This window comes from Metopolophium dirhodum, chromosome 1, assembly GCF_019925205.1.
Source record: "Metopolophium dirhodum isolate CAU chromosome 1, ASM1992520v1, whole genome shotgun sequence".
NCBI classification, from domain to species: domain Eukaryota; kingdom Metazoa; phylum Arthropoda; class Insecta; order Hemiptera; family Aphididae; genus Metopolophium; species Metopolophium dirhodum.
In genome coordinates, this window is record NC_083560.1 from 46,719,868 (window position 1) to 46,743,222 (window position 23,355).

The 23,355-nt window shown below is 29.3% G+C and overlaps 3 protein-coding genes across 3 annotated transcripts; 2 read left to right on the forward strand and 1 right to left on the reverse strand.

Moving 5' to 3' along the window:
- Nucleotides 1-277: 277 nt before the first annotated feature.
- Nucleotides 278-7,026, forward strand: LOC132939520 (uncharacterized). Its single transcript, XM_061006732.1, has 5 exons — nt 278-364; nt 444-602; nt 6,141-6,380; nt 6,456-6,695; nt 6,776-7,026. Exons 1-5 carry the CDS (start codon nt 310-312, stop codon nt 7,024-7,026), a joined length of 945 nt encoding a protein of 314 aa, XP_060862715.1. The 5' UTR covers nt 278-309.
- Nucleotides 7,027-7,254: 228 nt separating this feature from the next.
- LOC132936052 (serine proteinase stubble-like) lies at nt 7,255-14,621 on the forward strand. The gene is made up of 9 exons (XM_061002719.1): nt 7,255-7,330; nt 7,406-7,645; nt 7,726-7,938; nt 8,928-9,029; nt 9,117-9,193; nt 9,275-9,369; nt 10,911-11,179; nt 13,210-13,364; nt 13,463-14,621. Exons 1-9 carry the CDS (start codon nt 7,285-7,287, stop codon nt 13,625-13,627), a joined length of 1,362 nt encoding a protein of 453 aa, XP_060858702.1. The 5' UTR covers nt 7,255-7,284; the 3' UTR covers nt 13,628-14,621.
- A 3,060-nt stretch (nt 14,622-17,681) lies between these two features.
- On the reverse strand, nt 17,682-23,327 carry LOC132936308 (DNA-directed RNA polymerase III subunit RPC2). Its single transcript, XM_061003006.1, has 2 exons — nt 22,965-23,327; nt 17,682-21,106 (listed from the first exon to the last, which is right to left on the reverse strand). The coding sequence occupies exons 1-2, from the start codon at nt 23,166-23,168 to the stop codon at nt 17,972-17,974; spliced, it is 3,339 nt and encodes a 1,112-aa protein (XP_060858989.1). The 5' UTR covers nt 23,169-23,327; the 3' UTR covers nt 17,682-17,971.
- Nucleotides 23,328-23,355: the final 28 nt, after the last annotated feature.

Consider the following 23,355-nt stretch of genomic DNA (forward strand, 5'->3'; position numbering starts at 1 on the left):
ATATGTACTTAAAATGTTATTATAATGTTATAGCTATGAGCCTACGTGTAACTAATAAGGCTCTAGAATTCTAGATGGTTGGCGAACCTGGTGGTCACTGGTCAAACAGAGAACACTCGTGAGACGACTGAGCACGACAGTACGAGAACTCAGAAGGCCATTCTGTTTCGTCCGACACTGAAGTATCGAGTACCTAATCGCAGTGCCGCGGCTGTTCATTTATGCACAGTTGTTTTTTTTTCTATAGCTCCTGTTGACTAATTTCTTACAGTATTTGATGTCGTAAACCTGAGTTAAAAAATAGTTAGAATGACCTTAGCTGCTACCATGGCATATATCCTGATGTCACTTTTCATACTGAGGTGTAGGTGTTCCGTTTGAAACTCGGTCAAAATTAAAAACGTTTTATAATATTAATAGTACCTATGTTATTTATGTTTTAGTCATCGTCAATATTAAGACAATTCCAGTCCAAATACAAGAGTTCAACACTTCTAGCGCACCTTCAGAAGAAAGTAGCACTGATGTTTACTCTTTGACAACAACGGATTCCACCGGAGCCGGAAAAAATTCTCATATCAATATGTCAAACTACGAAGAAGGTACCTAACTAAAATCTTTAACTGATATAATAATATTATATAAACGCTAGATGTCACCCGTTAGAATATATAGATTATCATCAGATATATTATATTAACACCGTTTTTGTCTTACACCACTATACCATAATGCTAGGTTCACACGTGTGTGTTTACCCATGCAAGTTGAGGCGCCAGTGAGGTGTAAACATGTTCTGGCGCGCAAGTTCAAATAAAAGTTGGAATATTCCAACATTACTGGCGAGCTGGCGCGTAGATGATGGCGCCACAACAAACGTGCACGTGTAAACCCACCTTAACATTTGCTTATTTGATAATTTGCTATTCACGTTTCTCAGTTAACGAAGGGTTTTATGTTTCTTTTTCGACATCAGAGAAAAGTTTTTTAATGTAGATACCTGTTTTGGTGTATTCTGTACATAAACTACTTATTAAGTTTTAATTTTACTTTACAAATAAATTGAAATTTTAAGTTATTTAAAAACCAAAATTTAGTTATAACATTCCGCGAGGCTTTTTATACATTTTTCTTACTTCGCTTTTTTTTAATGTTAACTTGATTAATCTTAACTAGCATCATGATCTAGACTGCAGTAAAATAATAGATGACGAGTGTACCTATATCTTCTTCACATGTATTATACAACAATTATGTTATTATCAGAGCTGGGCAAGTTAACCATTTTTTTTAACTAGTGAAAGTTAAGGTATTCTAATATAAAAAATAAATGAATTTGAGTAACTAAGTTAAGAGGATGTCACATCCGCATGTGTTGTCTCCGTCTTATAAATGTACAACATAGCAAAAACTGTTTAGCTCGGGACAATTTTTATATTTCTGTGTTTGTAGTAATGGCTCCAAAATTTCTGAGCATATTGTCTATAGAGTGTAGACGTGTATTTTGTAGAAAACATAATGTATGCGGGTACATCAGGAATTAGGCTCCTTGTTCTGGCGATTTTATTATTATCAATTATTAACAACAACAGATATAATAATATGTATTTATTAAATGTCGTAATTTCAGGGAAAATATAAATATGTATACCTACCTAAACTTCGTAATTATACTTCAAACAGGCAATTATAGTCATAATAGTAATAGTTATGTATATACTATATATTACAACCGCTGGTAGATATTGCTTTGTCCGGGCGTTCCTCAGTATTTTAGACTTACCATACAAGATGTATAATGTATATGGGTATCCATAGAACGCATGTCCATCTTGTTATGTTATAATGATATTTACGTAAAAATATGTGATTTTAGTCGAAAATCAATGCACTGTAAGTAACTTAAATTTTAAGAAAATAACAAATTTAAGTTACAATTATTTTCTAATATTAAGGTTTTTGTTTTATTATATTTTTAAAATTTAGAATAATATTAGGAATTTTCAACTAATATATGATTTGCAAATTTGTATGGTTTTTGTGATTGCACGTTTTTCTAAAATGTTTGTAGATGGTAAGTGTACCGGGAATTACTTTTTAACCCATAAAAAACTAACTGTAACCAATTTGAAAACATACTCAAAATGGAAAATTTAAATTTGTTTACTGCTCCATATGTTGGTGACGGACACACAAAAAAAAATAATTAAAATACCCATCAATGTATATGTTAAACCAATACATTCAAACATAATATTATGTACTAAGAAGAAATAATTTGTAAAAAATATGAAAAAAAACTAAACTTATCTTTTAAGTTATAGCGGGACATGTAAGGTATGTACGTACCGAAGTATGACACACAACAATTTATATAATTAGGAACCTTAAAGTTAATAAAAAATAATCTCCATTTTAAAAATATTTACGACTTCGTTACCTCACTTTGTATATTGTATATACTATAGTGAAGAAACATCTATCAATGCATGAGTTTAATCAGTGTTATTAAGTATTAACTCATTAAAAATAATGCAGCCGTGCGGGTCAATTAATGTGAAAATTTAGGACGTATTAATGTGTTTTTGGGTAGATATGTACTTAATAAAACGAGACGCACGCACAAATCATGACGCACATCATTCCTTAGTATAATATTGTGAACTGCGCAGTAAGTCCGAATGGAAACCATTGGTTTAAGGCGCCCGGTGCCAATGTAATTTTGTCCACGAAAATACGCTCTACGGGAATAATGATTCTGTTCTGTGGAATCAACCAAATTTGATAATTTGTTTTAAAACTAATGGTGGGTTAGTGGTAATATACTACAGGATGCATTAATCTAAAACTATTAATAATATGTCTTCAAAAATAATACAGTTTTAAGCTTTTTTATTTTTACAAATTATACTGTAATATTATTAGAAAATGTATGTAAAAGGATTTCAATGTATGAAGTCTTCGTCTTTCAGATAAAAAAAAAATAGTTACCAAAATCCAACAATTCTATAAGGCATGAGAATTTATTATGCGTGTAAAGTTTTTTGATATAATACACTGCTGTATCAACCATACACTATATCGATATCGGGAAGTAGATTAATGAAAAAGTATTATAATTAAGGTGGCAACTAAATTATAAAAAATACATTTTGGGCCACATTAGTGCTATAAGTAATAGGAATTAATAATATTGCCTTTAATTTGTTCACCATTTCTGGCGTTTTTCTTACATTCCTATAACTAATTGTATTATCAAGCACAGAGGAGTGGGGAGGCATCGAAGGGCGCTGTCACTCACACATGCGTTATATTATTAAAAAAAAATTGTTAGATTTGCATAGTTAAATTGTCTATAACTGAATAAAATTGTATATGAATTATTAATGTATATTTAGCGTACTAATAATTTATTATACTTAAAATTTGTTAAAATCCACAACATCTTAAGAGGACGTCAAACCTGAAAGTATATTGTATAGTCTCTGTCCTACCAACGCACGACATAACAAATTTTACGTTCTGGATAATCCAATTAAATTTGTTATTTTTAATATTGGAGTAAATTGACCTACTATCAAATTTAAAGGTATGTTTATATTATTAGCAGGTGATTTTTTTGTTATTTTAATTTGAAACAAGTCATGGGCATTTTTAGATTGTGCATTTTATGTTAACTTAATAGTTACTCATAATTTGCTTGAATACTAAAATATAAAAAGGTGGGTAAGTGAATGTCGCTCTGCTGTATAGTAGGTTACAAGTGGGTCACTCTAATGGATGGTGTTAAATTTGAATTCAATGATATAATATCATTGTATAAGAAAAACGATTCCGAGCGAAAACGGTTAGTCAGCCTAAGATATAACCAAGTATATTTGATAATATTATTGTGAATAAAGTAATTTATATATAACCTATTTACGAGGAGCCTTGTTTTAAATTTTCAATCCTTAGCTATAAAAGTTGAACATTTTATAAATTTTTAAGTACAAAATAATTATTAAATTTTAAATTTGATACATTTTGTCAAAATTTGAACTTTAAATGCTTATAAAAAAAATTGTGACTTTGTATTTTTAATATTTTTCAACTGCTATTGTAACAATATATCAGGAGCCTTGAATTCAATTTTCACGCCTTTTTACCCAACAAATATAATTTTATTGATATTTATAGACAAAAAAACTAAAATAATTGAATGTCCGTAAACAGCTCAAAAAGAGTGAAATTATTTTCAAAATTTTATCGTGTATAGAAAATGCTAATACAAACATTCAGTGAAATTTTCAAGTATCTACAGTCATACGTTTTTTAATTACAACAAAATAAGAAAATCGTTACATGAGAAATCGAGTGAATATCAAATGCTGTAAAAATATGAATTTCAAACGCTCATAAAAATTTGATTTGACTTTCTTGTAGACATTTTTTTTTTGATAAAGGTAGACAAACTTATGGATAATCTTGCATTACATTTTCAAATCTTAGATTTAAAAAGAAATATTTTTACGAATTCTCAACTCAAAATAATTTGCTAATTTTCGTGATTTCTCCGTATTTTGTCAAGATTTGAACTTAAAATGCTTATAAATAATAACTGTGACTAAAGATTTTTAATTTTTTTCCTTTGAAACTTTTTGAAAGCCTTTGAAACAATAACCTAGGAGCCCAGAAAAGTTCCTGTTGAAGAAAATCCAAGCACTTTTACTGTCCCAAGAGGTGATGACAAACACAAAAATTTAAAAAAACACAAATCATTGTAAAATCAATACATTCATCGCTTCGCTCAGAATCTAAAATAAAGCCCTAAATAATATTCTTACCTTTGAATTTGATAATAGGGCAATCACCATTATATTATACACTATAATATTAAAAATAACAAAGTAAAATGAATTATGCTGAACGTTAAATTTTCTATGTATGCGTTAGTAAGACGGATACAATACAGATCTTCTTTAAGACAATATACTAATATGCTATAAGACTGAGTTTAAATCTTTAGTTTTCGCCCCCTCCCCCTTAAAACTGGGCTCAGGTACAGGCACACTTGATTGGACATCTGTTAGTTGTTACTAGATTAGTTTCAAAAACTAATTTTTGAACTATCGTATTATGATACAAATGAACGACTACCATATAACGGCAGCACAAATTGTTTTATGGTGATGATTGGTGTACATACAAATTTTGAAAATATCTGTATGGACGAAATTATAATTCAAATAATACAAAAATACAGAGAGCTAACGGTATTCCTTCGGATTTTGGAACGATTCCTCCGCTCTACCTTCTCGGCAATGGGTGGTCCGAGTATGTAAGCCATAATTATATGGGTTCCTCATACAAAAAATTAAAACCTGATTATTTTATTTAATGAAATTTAAACAAGGCGGTGCCGTTTATAACTATTTTTTATAGTGTTAAAAAAACTCATATTTAATTGAATACCAATACTGGTCGACTGTGGCTCGCGCGTTCGAATTACATTTTTAATTTACGACGATGCGTATTATCTGAGTGTACACGACGTATGTTGCACGTGGTATGTTATTGGTATAATATAACCTTGACTTTAAAAATCATTGACAGGAATTATGAGAATTACCCGGTAACTTATGTATATAAACTTAAGAGGGTGCTTAAAAAGAGTAGAACATTTTATATGAGATTGTTGGCTTTGATAAACTGTTGTATGTTGTAAAAATATTATGGTTAAGACGTTTAACCGAATTGTGATTCTCTAGATCTCTAATTCTCTAATCAAAAATTCAAAATGTACCATGTAACATTTTAGGGAAATCACACCGTTAACTTGTCACTTGCACGAACAAATTCATTGTATACAAAACTTGGTCTTTCCAAACCATTTTTTTACATTCCACCAAATTGTGTTTTATTGTAACATGAAAAAATATTTTAGTTTTTATTAAAAGGTTAAAAACAACTTGTATACCGAATGCGTTCGTTAAAAAAAATCATGCTAATTAGACAGTTGAAGAATGTAGATATAGATAAATATACCTATCCAATTTATCTGAATAACTCCAGACGACGTGAATAGAAGTCGCGTCATGTTTTTATAATACAACAGTTAACAATCGGTCAATAGATAGATTATGTCATTCCTGTTTCAGTAACGCACAATCCACCAGTCGTCGATGGTTTGACACTTATTCCTTCATGGTTCACGCTTCCGGTTGAAACACACATATCCAACAATGCTTCTGGCCCACCGTCAGATGAGAATAAACAGAGCATTGATGTACACCCTTTGACGATGATGTTGACCACAACCGATTCCATCGAAATCAAAAATGATTCTTACAATATGTCCAACCGCGAAAATAGCAAGTCAAACCTTGATCTCGACTCAAGTGTGTAGAATACGAATTGCTTCACGTTTTAACAATATTCACATATATATTATTATTATGTCATTCCTGTTTCAGTAACGCACAATCCACCAGTCGTCGATGGTTTGACACTTATTCCTTCATGGTTCACGCTTCCGGTTGAAACACACATATCCAACAATGCTTCTGGCCCACCGTCAGATGAGAATAAAAAGAGCATTGATGTACACCCTTTGACGACGATGTTGACCACAACCGATTCCATCGAAATCAAAAATGATTCTTACAATATGTCCAACCGCGAAAATAGCAAGTCAAACCTTGATCTCGACTCAAGTGTGTAGAATACGAATTGCTTCACGTTTTAATAATTTAATACTGACATATATATTATTATTATGTCATTCCTTTTTTAGTGACCAACAATCCACCAGTCGTCGATGGTTTGACACTTATTCCTTCATGGTTCACGCTTCCGGTTGAAACACACATATTATCCAACAATACTTCTGGTCCACCGTCAGATGAGAATAAAAAGAGCATTGATGTACACCCTTTGACGATGATGTTGACCACAACCGATTCCATCGAAATCAAAAATGATTCTTACAATATGTCCAACCGCGAAAATAGCAAGTCAAACCTTGATCTCGACTCAAGTGTGTAGAATACGAATTGCTTCACGTTTTAACAATATTCACATATATATTATTATGTCATTCCTGTTTCAGTAACGCACACTCCACCAGTCGTCGATGGTTTGACACTTATTCCTTCATGGTTCACGCTTCCGGTCGAAACACACAAATCCAACAATACTTCTGGCCAACCGTCAGATGAGAATAAAAAGAGCATTGATGTACACCCTTTGACGATGATGTTGACCACAACCGAGTCCATCGAAATCGAAAATGATTCTTACAATATGTCCAACCGCGAAAATAGCAAGTCAAACCTTGATCTCGACTCAAGTGTGTAGAATACGAATTGCTTCACGTTTTAACAATATTCACATATATATTATTATTATGTCATTCCTGTTTCAGTAACGCACAATCCACCAGTCGTCGATGGTTTGACACTTATTCCTTCATGGTTCACGCTTCCGGTTGAAACACACATATCCAACAATGCTTCTGGCCCACCGTCAGATGAGAATAAAAAGAGCATTGATGTACACCCTTTGACGACGATGTTGACCACAACCGATTCCATCGAAATCAAAAATGATTCTTACAATATGTCCAACCGCGAAAATAGCAAGTCAAACCTTGATCTCGACTCAAGTGTGTAGAATACGAATTGCTTCACGTTTTAATAATTTAATACTGACATATATATTATTATTATGTCATTCCTTTTTTAGTGACCAACAATCCACCAGTCGTCGATGGTTTGACACTTATTCCTTCATGGTTCACGCTTCCGGTTGAAACACACATATTATCCAACAATACTTCTGGTCCACCATCAGAAGAGAATATCACTGATATTGATAATTTATCAACGACAATATCGACATTAGATTCCGTTGAAGCCAGTAAAAATGTTCTTATTGTTGCGGCCAGTGACGTAGAAGGTAAGTCATATACCTTGATATGGCATAATATTTATATTATACACAATAATACATTATATTGTATATTGTAATGTTGTAGACCGACCTTACTGTATTTTATCTAAGGGCCGGATTAGTATCTACTAAAATAATTGAGTCTTAATTCCGAGTTTTTTTGCTATAATTTTACGAAACACAGGAATGTCATTAAATTATTCATATATAATTAGTTAAGTCCGTTTCACAGTTGTTTGAATTGGTGGTAAATTGGAAGGGGTGGGTGGGTCAATCAAATTGTATGAACTGCCAGTTAATTCTATTCGGCGTCACTGAGATTCGGTCATTCGGACCATGTCTGACTGGTGTAAACATTTCCAACTAAACAAGTACGAATAGTATGACAACTACATTTTTCTAGGTATACGGATAGGTAGGTACAATTTTATATGTACATTGTACCTACCTACATACAAAAAAGTTCAAAAATAATTTGTTTTTGTATCGAACAAAATGTTATTTAAGAACAATATTTTGGTTGGTGCCTCTAATTCCTGGTCACTCACGATTCTATAGCCTAAATAGGTTACTGCTTACCTATGCCTTAATCCTACTCTAAAGATGGGCCTTTATTTATTTATACACATAAATATACGCATAGGTACCAAGACTATGTGTAATATGTGTTACATTTCTTCAATATTTTTACAAAGTCCAATCACTCCAATCACACCTGACTATTAATGAAAATAACATCTACAATTACTCGTATAAATAAAAAGTTCAATCAAAAGTGTTTTAATAAAAAATATAATATACAAAACCCCAGGTATAGGCGTATAGTTGGAGTCACTTTACGTTTTTATAATATAATATAATATATAGATATAATATTACCTTTGTAGTTTTAGTGACCCACAAATTATCAGACCTCGATTGTTCGAATATTTCTCATATGTACATATTTACTGTCATAACACACATGTACAACACGGCTGACGGATTGTTTACAGAAAACAGCTCTTATACATACCCTTCGGAGAACATTTTGACGACCACAACTGATTCCACTGATACAGAATATGTTTCTTTTAATATGTCCAACTACAAAGATGGTCAGTCAAATCAAGACGTTTTATTATTGAAATATTAATAAAAAATATAATTAATTAATAAACCCTTTGTTTTCATAATAAAAATAGTGTGTGGAAGGCAACTTATCCCAATGTCTAGAATAGTCGGAGGTGATAAAGTTTCTTTCGGCGAGTGGCCGTGGCAAGTAAGTTAATTTACAAGTTTGAAATTGAATTACATACTTCGATATCATACCTAACTAATACAATTTGTTTTTATGTTAAAGATTTCATTAAGACATAAAAATTCGTATAAACACAAATGTGGGGCGGTATTATTCAATGAAAACTGGGCTATAACTACTGCTCATTGTGTTAGAAAGTAAATACCTATATTTTATAGTTGTATCGGTTATATTATGTCTTATACTAAATTGGTGTACCTACTTACTGTGTATACTGTATTTAGAAGGGAGCAATGCCCTCCTCATAGGTAGGACTTTTTATAAGGATATTTTATTTGCGTTTATAATTATTTTAGTTTGTTATATAAATACATTTTAACTTAATGTCAATTGTCAATATAATTGTTATTTAATCATTATAAGGACCAACAATTTCAATTTACACCTTATGGAGCAATTTTAATTAATTTATACTTAAAGGTGCACACAACACAAATTTTAAATTATTGTAGCTATGGCTGTATGAAATGATTTGGTGAAAATCCGATGTAAAAAAAAATATTACTTTAAGAGATATTAAGAAATGTAAAATAGCCACGTCATTGGTCCCACTCTTAATTGCCTTTCTTATACGTGTAAAAGTTCCTTGCTTCACACAACAATTTACCAACTTAAACATTTTATTTTTGAAATTTAATTTACGTATGCATTTATGATTTTATGTGTTTAAGACGATTAAAGTATTAGAACTTCAATATTATGTTTAGTTTTTTAAATACTAAAAATCTTAAAAGTGATATTTTTGTTAAACGGCGCATTTTGTTTATGGCCATTTTTAAAATAAAAATTCGAAAATATCACTTTTAAGGCTTATTAATATTTAAAAAAACTAAACGTTATATTGACATTCTGTTACTTGTATCGGCTTAAACCAGGACTTGAAACCGTTTTCAAAACCGATTTCAGAAACCGGTATTAACTGTTTTAAAACCGAAACCGAAACCGTAATCAAAAATGAAACCGAAAAAATGTTATACCAGTATGAAATTCAAAATCAAAATTTGAAAAAATTGGAAATCGTTATTTTTTTTTTGATTGACGTGTTTTTAAATACTTAAATTCCATTTATACGCATAATTAATACTCATAATAAAATTGAGATCATGATTAAAATGTTGATAACCATTTCATTATTCGCAAAAGAAAATTGGAAACTGGTATACAAAACCGAAACAGAAACCGAAATTTCTTAATACCGGTATTGCTAAGTTGAAACCTAAATCGTAAAATTTCAAAACCGGTATATAAAATCGAAACCGAAACCGAAATTATTTCAATCGGTTTCAAACTCTAAACACATAAATCCACACATTTATACGTAAATTAAATTTCAACAATAAAAAATTTGGAGTGTTATAAGTTTATAACTTATAAAGTTATAACACATGCAACTAAAATGTAGGTTCAAAGCTTTCTTCTAACTATCTTCTACTATACTCGTATCTGAGGTATCTCATATTCTCATAATCTTCTCAATTATAATAATTATATTAATTAATATGCAGGCACTCTTTAATAAATTATACTAACCTGATGTGCCCATGGCAAATTCCCACTTCACCCCCTTAATCTTGCCATACAGGTTGGATGGCAAATAAAAACTAACACCAGGGGCTGAATTTTCTGTACTTAACCTACCTACTATACTTATTATACTGATTGCATTGCATTTTTTTAGCGTTTCAATGAATGATATACACCTCGTCCTCGGTAAAAACGATTTTGCAGTAAAAGATGAACCTTATGGTTTCCTAATTAGGAAATTGCAGACAGTCATTATACATCCAAAGTACAATACCTATGCTATGGGACATGACTTGGCACTGTTGCGATTTGATGAACCTGTCATATTCCAACCGAACATTCTACCAGTTTGCATTCCAGAGGATGATTTAAATTTTGCAGGATTTTCTGCTCACATCACTGGATGGGGTGCTTTGTATTATGGTAAAAATTTTAATTATTATTGATAAAGTCAGTGTGCTTTATTAAATAGTATTATATGCAAACACAATACATGACATGAGTACAAAAGTTAGTTTTGGTTAGGTTAGGTTATATTTTATTTTACATCTGGCAGTGTAAGAAACCAATTTGATATTAATATAGGTATTTATGCATTTGAATTTTTTAAAACCGTTAACAACTAAATATAGATACATGATTTTTCACCATATATTTATAATAGCATTTTCCATATGCAAGAAAATTTTCAAAATATTTTGAATCTTTTTGATCTATTTATAGGCATAATAAATTTTCATAATAATCATGACAAAAGTTTCAAATTATTTTGTCATTAATAATTTATAAAAATATGTTCAATTTGTGTAGCTAAGCATTGTAAATTTTAAACAAGGTTACTCATAAGTAGCTTATACTTTAAGAGAACGTGGCACCCGTATGTCTCCGTCTGTAAGTGACAGCAAATTTTACGCTCATCAGATCACGTTTAGCTCCATTAGATTAAAATCTAGAGTGAATTGACCTCTTTGTTGTAGGTACATCTTTAAATACTCATAATTCTCTTTAAAATTAAAATATAATAAAAAGCCTAACAGATTACTTAGATAATAATCTTCCCTTTAAATTTTATAAGAGGGACCTCTTATTCATTCCAATTTCTAAACTAACGGAGCTAAACGTGATATTCTGAGCATAAAATGTGCTATTTTACGCACTTGTAAGACGGGGGCAACACAATATGCGAGTACCACGTCTTCTTAACAAAAAAATATACAACAATTATACAGACACAGTTTTTTTATAGATATTTTAAGTTCACATTTAGACGAAATTAAATAGTTAAAAAGTAAATAACGATTTTAGTTATTTTTTACAATTTAAAAATATTATTATTCGTGGGTACCTAAGTACTTGTCACTTAAATCTTTTCAAGTATATCAAATGTAATGTTTTCGGCAAAAATTAACTCAATCTACTATCTTACTAATAGTAACTAAAATAAGTTACTTTAATATCAATAATATCATAAAATATGCTTATATAGTCAAGGACGTCCATCTTTGAAAACCCACTATAGTTTTTCAATAATATTGACCTTTCTGTTAATCTTTTAACTACACAGTCTGCACTAGAATATACAAAGTTGGTGTATTTTTTCATTTTTGAAAAAAAAAAACACAACATTCACAACTTGTTTTAAACATATTTAAAACATTTGTTTTAAACGTTTTGTTAATTGTTTAAAACGAAGAAAACAAATGTTTAAATCAGTGTAAAGTCCAAGTGAATATTATTTGTAAACTGTTTTTTCTGTTCACAAAGATGTTTTAACACAACAAATTGTTTGAGTTTGAAATTGTTTTAAACCGTTTTAAATATGGGTAAGTATACCTACTGTTTATAACTCCAACAGTTTGTTTTGTTTAAACATCGTTTTAAACAAAAAAAAAACCCCATTTAAAACAAAAAATACAGTTTTTTTTTCAAAAATTAAAAAATACACCTACTTTGAGAGTGTATTCGCAAAAATTCAATTTATCATAAATATCTAATTATTTTTAAAATAAATAAGAGTAGGTAGTTCAATTTCTAATAAAATATAATACATATAACATAAATAATGTAGTTTATTATTTAATTAATACAATTACTACTTGCTTAAAAAAGTAAAAACATTATATAACTAAAGATGTCGTGTCCCTCTCTTTCCCCTGCAATGGATGCCATTGTAAGTAGTAGTATAAGCTGACAAAATCGTTTTTTGTATTCAATGTTTTTATATCATTGAATTCAAATTTAACACATCCATTACAGTGACCCACACGACACCAAATATATACCTAGCAGAGTGGTATCCACTTGCCCACCTGTTTTATATTTTATATTGCCACCAGATACAAATGCCACTATGATATTGAGTATACATATACATATAGACATAAAGTGTATAATATTTACAAAAATATTAATTGCTGTTTTATATAAACCATTATTGTTCTATATCTATACAGGTGGACTCTCGACTATTGCGCTACAAGGAGCAACAGTTTCAGTGCTCAACAATTCCGTTTGCGAAAATATGTTCCGTGCGGCTGGATATATAAAGAAGATACCGGACACGTTTATCTGTGCGGGTTCGAAAGATGGTGGTTACGATGCGTGCAAAGTAAGTACCTCTATATACTTACTACCATGCAACTTGTTTTCTTCACATCCGTCCTGTTGGAACAAACAATAAATTAAATATCTGGTGCTCTTATACAGGGTGACTCGGGTGGGCCCATGGTTGTACAGAGACCTGACAATCGCTGGGTAGTGGCCGGTATCATTGCGTGGGGCATGAGATGTGGCGAACCAAATAGCCCTGGAGTGTACATGAGGATCTCAAAGTTCAAAGACTGGATCAATAAAATAATATTGCAATCTTAAAATACAAGATGAACGCTCAACATATACAAAATATAACGTCACATCGGTTCGGTATCAACGGTTAGGTACCTCTACCTACGGCAACGGAGAACATATTTTACTATTATTAATTTTAAAGTTCTAACGTATTTTTTTTTCAATTTATATTCGTTAATATTTAATTACTAGCTATTATTTATAATATGATATACACTACACTATAGTATAGCTGGTAGAGGATTTAGGCACCTACATGTACATTGTACAAGTAGTCTCAATAACTTTTGCGTGTACCTATAATAGATACTTTTAAAATCGGGTTTTTAAATAGGTATGAGCCATTTATAGTTTACCTATCAATATGATACACAGTTTAATACCTATTTATTATTATTAGGTAAGTCTCGAAAATTAATGCTAGTAAAAAAAGTAGGTATCCATACTTACTAAATATGCATGCATTTACAAGTTATGCGCTTAAAAATACAACTTGTAACGGTTTAAAAATGTGAATAATAAACTTTTTGTATTTTTTTTCATGGTGTCAGTAATTTCTAGCTTAGGTACTACAGTGCCGTAATTTTTTTTTTTTGGAAGAGGGTGTTGGTGGTGAGGTGTTTATTTGCCACTGTTTGATTTAAAATTCGAGGTTGTGCCCGGTTGTGTCCGTTTAATCATTATTATTTACTAGTAAAAAAAACAGGCCTATTTTTATATTTTGAGAAAATATGTAAAGATTGGAGTAAAAAAATATCTAAATAATAAAATTTGTTGGACGGGATTTGGTAACTTTTAAGTTATATATTTGGGCTGGTCAAATCTTTTGCCACCTTCTAATGAAAACTAAAATTACGCCACTGTCTTACTAAGTAATAAATGATAGGTAACTATATTAAACCTCAATAACATGCAAATGCAACAACTTTTTAACCCTAATTATTATATTATTTTGTAGATACCTAGAAAGTAGTAGTGCTACAAAAAACTATTATTTATTACCTAGGTGGCTAGGTATTTTAATGTTTACGTACCAATATTGTTTTTAAATAAATATAAATTTTTTTTATAAAATTAATTTTTTTAATTTGAATGCATAGGTACCTTTTACGTACTTACCTATCAGAATTTATGTTAAATACCCAAATGTGTAACAAGTCTTAACTCTTAATATAAAATTATATTTATATTTGATTAGTGTTCTGGCCAGGGTCGGAAAGGCTCTAAAAAACCCTCAAGATAAAACCATATAACGCTAATTAGTAAAATGTTATTTTTTTATTTACCTGATTGAAAAACCTAGTTTATAATATTTATTCATTGACCATCATACATATTACCAGTATATTTAGCCATGGGTTTATGTAGGTATACCTAATACATATTGGGTATACTTTTTTAATTTTATTTTAAGTACAAAATATTATATACATTTTTATGAATAATTTTTAAAATACAGGTTTTGTGTCAACCAAACTTTTATTTTCTATAACCACTTATAGTGACTATACGTAAATAAAAAAAAATGAAGTATTAAGTATTAATATTTAACAATTTTACCTAATCAAAAGTTAAAAAATTTATGTAAATTTGACACAAAAATAAAATAAAGGAAAACCAAGTATCAATATTATCAATTATGTATATCGTTATTCGTTTATAACATTTATTGACTTATAGTTTTTAACAGTTTTGTTGGTACATATAAGTTTCAAAGTTGTTCATAAATAGCCCATATTAGTCGCACTAATCAATGAGATTAACTTCTAACGCTAGGTCCTAGGTAGGTACTAGAAGCAATGATTAAAAGATTTAATTAATTTTCCAAAAAGTAATTTTCTATATTTCGTATCAACAGCTTGTATTTTTAATAAAAATTTTTCTTTTCTCATTACCACTTAAAATTTTTTTTTAACTTTTACTTATGTTTTTTAAAGTACCTATAATTTATTACAATTAATAAAATATAAGATATAACATACTTACCGCCTATACTATGTACCTTACTTATCTATGTACGCAAACAATTAGAACAGCGATTTGTTTGTTATAAATTATTATAATAATAAAAAATGTAATTTGATGTTAAATACCTACTGTTTTATTATAATAATATTATGATATGACACCATGGACTTAGCAAATTCACAGTTATGCACAATATGCATTTAAATATAATTAAATTATAAAACATTTTTATCATTTATAAAATGGCAGAACGATGCGGACGAATGCCTACCGTGCGTTAGTACGTCATCTACAGTGTAGACTCTACACTATAGACCAGTCCGACACTCTGACTCTGATTCTGCTATTGATAATTTATAATTTATTATTATTATTCATTATTTCTTTGTTATATTGGGTACCTATATAATATAATATACTTTAAAATGAAATAATTTGTTTCCAAAAACAAAGCAACTGTTGGAGACAAGAGTTCTTAAATAAATTTAAACTAATATTAATAGTGATTATGTTAATACTGTAATAAAAATGATAAAAACTTTAAATGCTTATATAAATTATTAAAAAATAACAGTAAAATATTAACAAATAATATTACATTACATATCACTTACAAGTTACAACATATTAGGTATATAATTAATTTATATAATATCATACATAGGTACCTTAGTTGCTACTAGGTATTTTATAATATTTATTCATTATACGATACCTACTATAGAAACCTTATATAGGTATACAAATTAAAATTAGGGAAACAGTTTACATAAATATCTAAAAAAATACATCAATTAATACTATTATCATTGAGTATATATTGTATAGTACTATATATTGTATAGTTACTATATAGTACTATCTACATTCAATGCTATTATTAAAAGTGGTTCTTTAATTCGTTTACCAAATTTTATGTTACATTAAATAGTGTTTATAAAAGATAATTCTATTGGTTATACGAGTGTTATACTGATAACTTGTGAGTTGTGATTAACATCTTACAAATTAACATAATTATATTAGTAATATTATTATTTATTATTATGAATATTATACATTTAATAAGATCTCAATATAATTTATATTATAAATCTAATATAAATTACCTGGTTAAACCACAATAGGTGTTTTTTTACAGTTAAAATTAGTTCTCAGATTTACGTGCTTTAGTTTTATTTGAAAATATATGTTTCCCAACTGTTGAAAATATTACTTATTAAATTTGTATACAATATTATTTTCAGTTAATTTAAAATTTTGTTTAGGTATCAATTTATATATTATACCACATTTTTTTGAAACAATTTAATTATTTTGATTTAGATTCACTTAAGATTTTCTAAATAGTTTTTATTATTTGTCACCATTTTAATTTATCTTATTATACATTATTAAAATACTATTTTAATATATTATAGGTAATTAATTATCTCATCAGTGTAATGCTACTTACCGAGTTTCTTATCAATCGTTTTTTTTTAGTTATAGAGTATATCAGTATTAATTATTATTGTGAATCATTAATACATAAATGAAACAAAAAAGAACTTAAAATATTTTGATATTTAATTGTATTTATGTCATCTATAAGCAAGTTTGTATATTTTATTATTTTATGTCATTACAAAAAATATGTAAATTATGGTCAGATACACTAGACAATTTATCAAGATTCCAGACTTCAATAATTATAATTTAATACCTGAAATAAGTAACAACAAATAATACAAAAATATGTGCATTTTGATGAAATAAAATTTAAAATGTGTACATAATTTAATTCGAAAACCCTAAAATGTGCAACTTTGTGCAAAATAAGACTGTTAAAATTAATCTAATTCACTTGATTTAGATGTATTACTAGTTTCCATATGTTTTGGAACATCTAATCAAAAGTTCCTATTACACATATTACATGAGAATCCTGCCTTTAATAATAAAGGTAATAGGTACTTAAATAAAATATGTGTAGTAAATTATTGCGTACATTTTTGTTTGTGAATATGGATTTACTATTTATTATATTTCTCTCCAAATATTTAACAACAATTTTTCATTTATGCAATAAAAATGTTTGTTAAAAAAAAAACAAAAATATATACACAAATGTTGAGAAATAATTTTATTAATACAATATTTTCTTAATACATTAAAATATTACATTATGTTAAAAAAATATTATCAATAAATAAAAAATGAACAACAAACATTGAAAAGAATTGTATAATAAATCAATCATAAACTAAACAATGAACACCTTTGTTGCATTTTGTTGGAATAAACTGTGATGTTTTGTAAAATCTATGTTATTAACAGCTCTGATTGTTAACGATAACAAATTATTTAACTAAACAAATACACATTGAAAACAAAGAAAATTCTTAATACAAATATTTTTCAGTCGCAATATTTTTTTAATGATATCTTAGGTACTATACTCATGGCTTGCAGTTCTTGAAACAGTAATTTGCACGCATAAGGCATTTTGATTCGGCACACTGAATTACTTTTTTGGCACATGTGGCACCAACCAGAATATGAAAATAAACCACATAATTTGCATACATCCATTTCTACTACATCACTGCTCAACATTAATCTTTCAATAATCAGCATACTAGCACCATAAGCAATAAGACAGTCTCTTTCCATCTCTCCCATTCGGAGTCCACCATCTTTGGATCTACCTTCTGTTGGCTGCCTGGTCAATAGCACCCTAGGTCCTCTGGATCGGGCATGTATCTTATCAGCTACCATGTGTTTCAGACGTTGATAGAAAACTGGACCAGAGTAGATGTATGCTTCCATTGGTCTACCGTCAATGCCACAGTATAGAACATCTTTTCCCAGATAATTATAATTATGTTTCTGCAACTCATTACTAATATCGTTGACAGTTGCACCGCCAAAAGCACTGCCGTCTTGAAATTTTCCTTCTAGTACTCCAGCTTTACCGGCTAAAAGTTCAATAAGTTTACCTACTGTCATCCGTGATGGAAAACCATGAGGGTTCATAATCAAATCTGGGCATATTCCAACTTCATTGAAAGGCATATCCTCTTGGTCTACAATTAAACCAACCACTCCTTTTTGACCATGTCTACTACTAAACTTGTCACCGATTTCAGGCCGCCTTGGTTGTCTAAAGTTTTCTTTGATCAAAAAACAATCACTATTTGATGTTATCATTACTTTGTCTACATATGATGGGTCGTATCCTTTGTAATATAAAGGTGTTTCTTTAAAGCCTCTATCGCCACCTACATCTTCTACAGTTATAGTTTTTGGTGTTGCCTTATTGATTGTGACTTGTTTATCGAAGACTGGTTGGCCGATAGCTGCTATTCCATCATTTTCTAATGCCCTATGTTTATAAATTGGTTTTTTTGTAGCATTATCGATGATAGGTCCCTGTATAGAATCCATCATTTGATTTGGATAATGTCTTAAGAAACATTTGGAATTTCTAAATGTTCCACCTCTTCCAAAACCTCTATCAACACTAGCCTTATTCAATATGATAGCATCTTCAATATCATAGCCAGAATAACTCATAACAGCAATAGTGGCATTTTGACCAGCTGGCAACTTATCATAATTGATCATTGGTACTGCTTTAGAATGAACCATTGGTATGTGTGTGTACCACAAATTATATTGAAGTGTATCTATTCTATGTTGGTAATTTAAAGCTATAGTACCTATTGCTTGTTTACCCATAGCACATTGATAGGTGTTACGAGGCGATTGGTTATGATGTGGAAATGGTATAACACTAGCACATATACCCAATATGCTGAAAGGTGCCATTTCCATATGAGTAGTTTCAGGAACAATCTTCTCTTCATTATATGCTATTAAACAATTATTTTCTTCATCGACATCAATAAATTCAATAAGAGATTGGTCTATAAAATCTTGAAATGTGCAATATCCTCTTTTTAAATCATCAATATGAGCATTAGTGAGTAATGTCTGACCATTTTCTACAACTAAATATGGTCTACACAGTCTACCATCACCAGAGTTGATGTAAATACACTTGTGCCGTTCCGATATGTAAATGGAAATAAACTTACTGAATATACCTTTCCGTCTACACCTCCGAAATTTTTCAACAAAGTCAATACATTTGTTAGTAGAACCAATTATGTTTCCATTAAATATTACTAAATACATATATTCTTCATGTAAATCATCTACTGAATATAAACCCACTGGTTCAACTCCCAAATTGAGAGCTAATTGTAATACAGCATCATCGTCTTCAGATTCAGTCGTCACATGGGCCAAAAGTGAAATATTTTTTATGAGTCCACAAGCTTCTCCTTCAGGAGTATCAGAAGGGCACAACATTCCAAACTGTGAAGGTTGTAATGAACGAGGTCCTGATACTTTTCTACTTTTTTCAAATTGTGAATTAACTCTAGTCATCATACCTATAGCTGATAAGTATGACAATCTGGTTAAAACCTGAGTAACACCATGTCTTTCCATACGAAATCTCTTAATAGACCAATTACCAGTTTGAATGGCGAATACCAACGCGTTTGTAATGGTATCAGTTCTAATGTACTTGATTATATCAAACGGAGTGGCTTTTACTTTTGGTATATTCTTATCTGCGACGGATTTAAGTTCAAAAGTGAAACGTTTAAAGGTGTCATCAAAAAGTAATGATAAAAATGATCCTGGTAAATCTAAACACTTATTACCATAGTAATCTTTACTATCAAATAAATCTGGATTGGACAGTGAAAATATTAGCCGTCGTACCATGATTGAAGTATATATAGCTTTCATATGATAATTAGTATTAGTCACAGGTATATGAGCCAAAATTACAGTAGATAAAAAATCATGGACCTCAGTAATAACTCTGCTATCATAATCTTCAGAGGAAAACCCCATTTTTTTTATACGATCTCCAATAAATCTAAGAGCTTGTTTTTGAGTATAGATATTTAACTTGCTACCTTCTAAAAAGCATGGGTACATTTGATTCATAATAGCAAACTCTGTACCAACCATTTGTAGTATTAACTGATCAGAACAGACACCAAGAGCTTTCATAAAAATAACAAAAGGTATATTCTCTTCAAGAGCGTTATGACAAACATAAATCAAATTTTTCTTAAAAATAATATTAGTTTTAGACTTTTTGTCAACAGTACTACTCATTACTTGAACAGTAGGCACTCCATTAGAATCTTTTTCGACCAATATTTTGTTTTTAGCAGGTTGTTCTTGCATCAATATTACTTTTTCAGTTCCTTTCACTATAAAATAACCACCAGAGTCATAAATACATTCTTTCATTTTTGCCAACTCTGCATCTGACTTCTGGTAAAGACAACACCGATTACTTCTTAGCATTATAGGTAGACGACCAATAATGAATCCTTTTCGAAGATATTTCATGCCACTTTTAACATATTCAATATCAACATATATAGGTGCACAATATGTTAGATCTCGTAGGCGGCATTCCTGTGGTGTAACATTTCGTGTAACGTTAAAGCCATCATCTACCTGAAAATAAAACATAATTAATTCACATAAAACATTAATTTTTATTTTTTATAACATTTTCAAATGTGTAATGTTTAGAAACAAATAGTTAATAGTTTGAATGTATTATATTATCAATTGTTTTTAAAAAGAGCAGAGTTAAAATTCACAAGAAATATACAAAAACCAATAAAGGCATTCAAATTCCTAAAATATACGGAAAAAAAGTCACATATCACTCGCGATGTATATAGAATATTGCTTAAATCTGACCCCTTAAAAATGGTTCGTTTCAACAGCCTTAAGTTTTTTCCATGAACCAATGAATCCAACCAAAGGTCAAGGTTAATGGTACTAATAAGTGAACAACTATAACCAATTTCAGAGATTTTAAATTAAAACAAGTTCCTATCAGAAAGCCAGAAAAAAAATGTTAAATGTAATAATAGGTAAATCAATGTAATTTAGTTATGGAATATAACACATATATATATCATATATAATAGACAAAGACAGGTTGAAGATGCACCTTATTGTCACTAAATAACAATCAATAAAACGTGGGTACCTGCATAATATTATAGTATAACATATTCAGTATTGGGTAGTAACGTCATATAAATTACAAATTACTGAAACAAAATTACTTTTGCAGTAACTCTGTAGTAATTGCATTATATTTTATTTATATTAAGGCAATTGTAATGCAATTACTTTTTAAAAATAATTTATCTATGGAGTAATTAATTTTCTAGCCTATTAAAATAAGTAATGAATGTAGAATGTATGACAAAAGCTAGGGGCTAGAATATTCGAAAAAAATTTAAAAACAATAGAATTTATTTACAGCTTTGAAAGTATTAGATAATAAATAATAATCAACAATATTATTAAAGATCCCAGGAATTAATACTTACACATTTTGTTCATGTACCTATAACACTAAGGCATTAAAAATGTATCTACTACTTATAAGTCATTATGGACTGATATGTAATTATTTTTTTTTTTTAAATAACTTTATTTGTAACGCTCTACTTTCTAAAAAGTAAAGTAACGTAATAAAAATAAATAAAGTCGCGTAACGCGAATGTAATTTAAACAAAAATATTTACTGTAACGAGTAATGTAATTTTATTAGGTACTTTTCAAAAGTAATTTACCCAACACTGAATAATGAACATATTAATATAGGTATTATGTATTTATGTCATAAAGGTGATAGAAAAAGAATATCTACTTCCTCAAACCATTTTTCTTTTTTTAATTCAAGGTTTAATTTTTATTTAGAACAACTAAAACAAGAATTGATTAAGAAATGTACCTACATAGTTTAAAATGTGAATAATTCTATAATTTATAAAAAATATTGGTTTTAAACATTTTTAATTAAAAAATAAACTTTTTTTTAAGTTCATGTGCTATAAATTATAACATTTTACCTGTTGTTACCTGAAATTTAAATTATTATTGTAAAAATGTAAAATATATGAAATAAATTAAATTTTTTTTTAAGTTCTTGTTTTACATTTTTAGGTTTTTATTGTTATATACAAGCACATATTTTAATGTTTTGTAGAGCTATGAGTCATGAACCCTGTAGATATCAAATCAAATAATGAAAATATTAAGGTCCAGTATTACCATCTCGGGTTAATTTTAACAGACTCTTAACCAGCAAAATTCGGCCGGCAATAAAATCTGTTATCAGCTGGTCAAAGTGTAACCGATGATTGTAATACTGGCCCTAAGTACCATTAGTATAAAAGCAACTATATTTCCAACCTATCATTTAATTATTTTATTATTATTATTAAATATTATATTCATAAAATAAATTATATACATAACATGAGTTATGTAAATGATATTATCATACCTGTGGATGGCCAACGGTAACATTTTTAAAATGCAAATAAAAGTTGGGGTCTGCATCGCTTCGTACGGCATGGTTTTGCTGTATGATTTTCTTCAAATCGCTATCGATAAAAGCGTTGAAAGAGTTAATATGATGACTGTATAAACCACGGGTCTCTAAATATTCTTTGACTAGAAATTCTTTGTCACGGAGTACTTCGACCATTTTAATTTGTTGTTTCAGTTCTTGCTATGAGCCTAAGCTATTAATTATACTCGAGGTAATTTTAACTACTGTTGTTATGCTAACGACAGCCGGCAGAGTTAAATAAGCGAAATAAATATATATTACGTTGAATATTATCACGATAGAATTTCGAAAAAACGTGCGATTGTTATTATGTGAGAGATGT

Excerpts from the sequence above, each read along its gene's own strand:
- LOC132936308 (XM_061003006.1), bottom strand. The coding sequence starts at position 23,168 with ATGGTCGAAGTACTCCGTGACAAAGAATTTCTAGTCAAAGAATATTTA. Across the intron at positions 21,107-22,964 it reads TTACCGTTGGCCATCCACAG|GTAGATGATGGCTTTAACGT; the intron begins GTATGATAATAT and ends TTTTATTTTCAG.
- LOC132939520 (XM_061006732.1), top strand. The coding sequence starts at position 310 with ATGACCTTAGCTGCTACCATGGCATATATCCTGATGTCACTTTTCATA. Across the intron at positions 365-443 it reads GTCACTTTTCATACTGAGGT|TCATCGTCAATATTAAGACA; the intron begins GTAGGTGTTCCG and ends TTTATGTTTTAG. Across the intron at positions 6,696-6,775 it reads AAACCTTGATCTCGACTCAA|TGACCAACAATCCACCAGTC; the intron begins GTGTGTAGAATA and ends TTCCTTTTTTAG.
- LOC132936052 (XM_061002719.1), top strand. The coding sequence starts at position 7,285 with ATGTCCAACCGCGAAAATAGCAAGTCAAACCTTGATCTCGACTCAA. Across the intron at positions 7,646-7,725 it reads AAACCTTGATCTCGACTCAA|TGACCAACAATCCACCAGTC; the intron begins GTGTGTAGAATA and ends TTCCTTTTTTAG. Across the intron at positions 9,030-9,116 it reads TATGTCCAACTACAAAGATG|TGTGTGGAAGGCAACTTATC; the intron begins GTCAGTCAAATC and ends TAATAAAAATAG.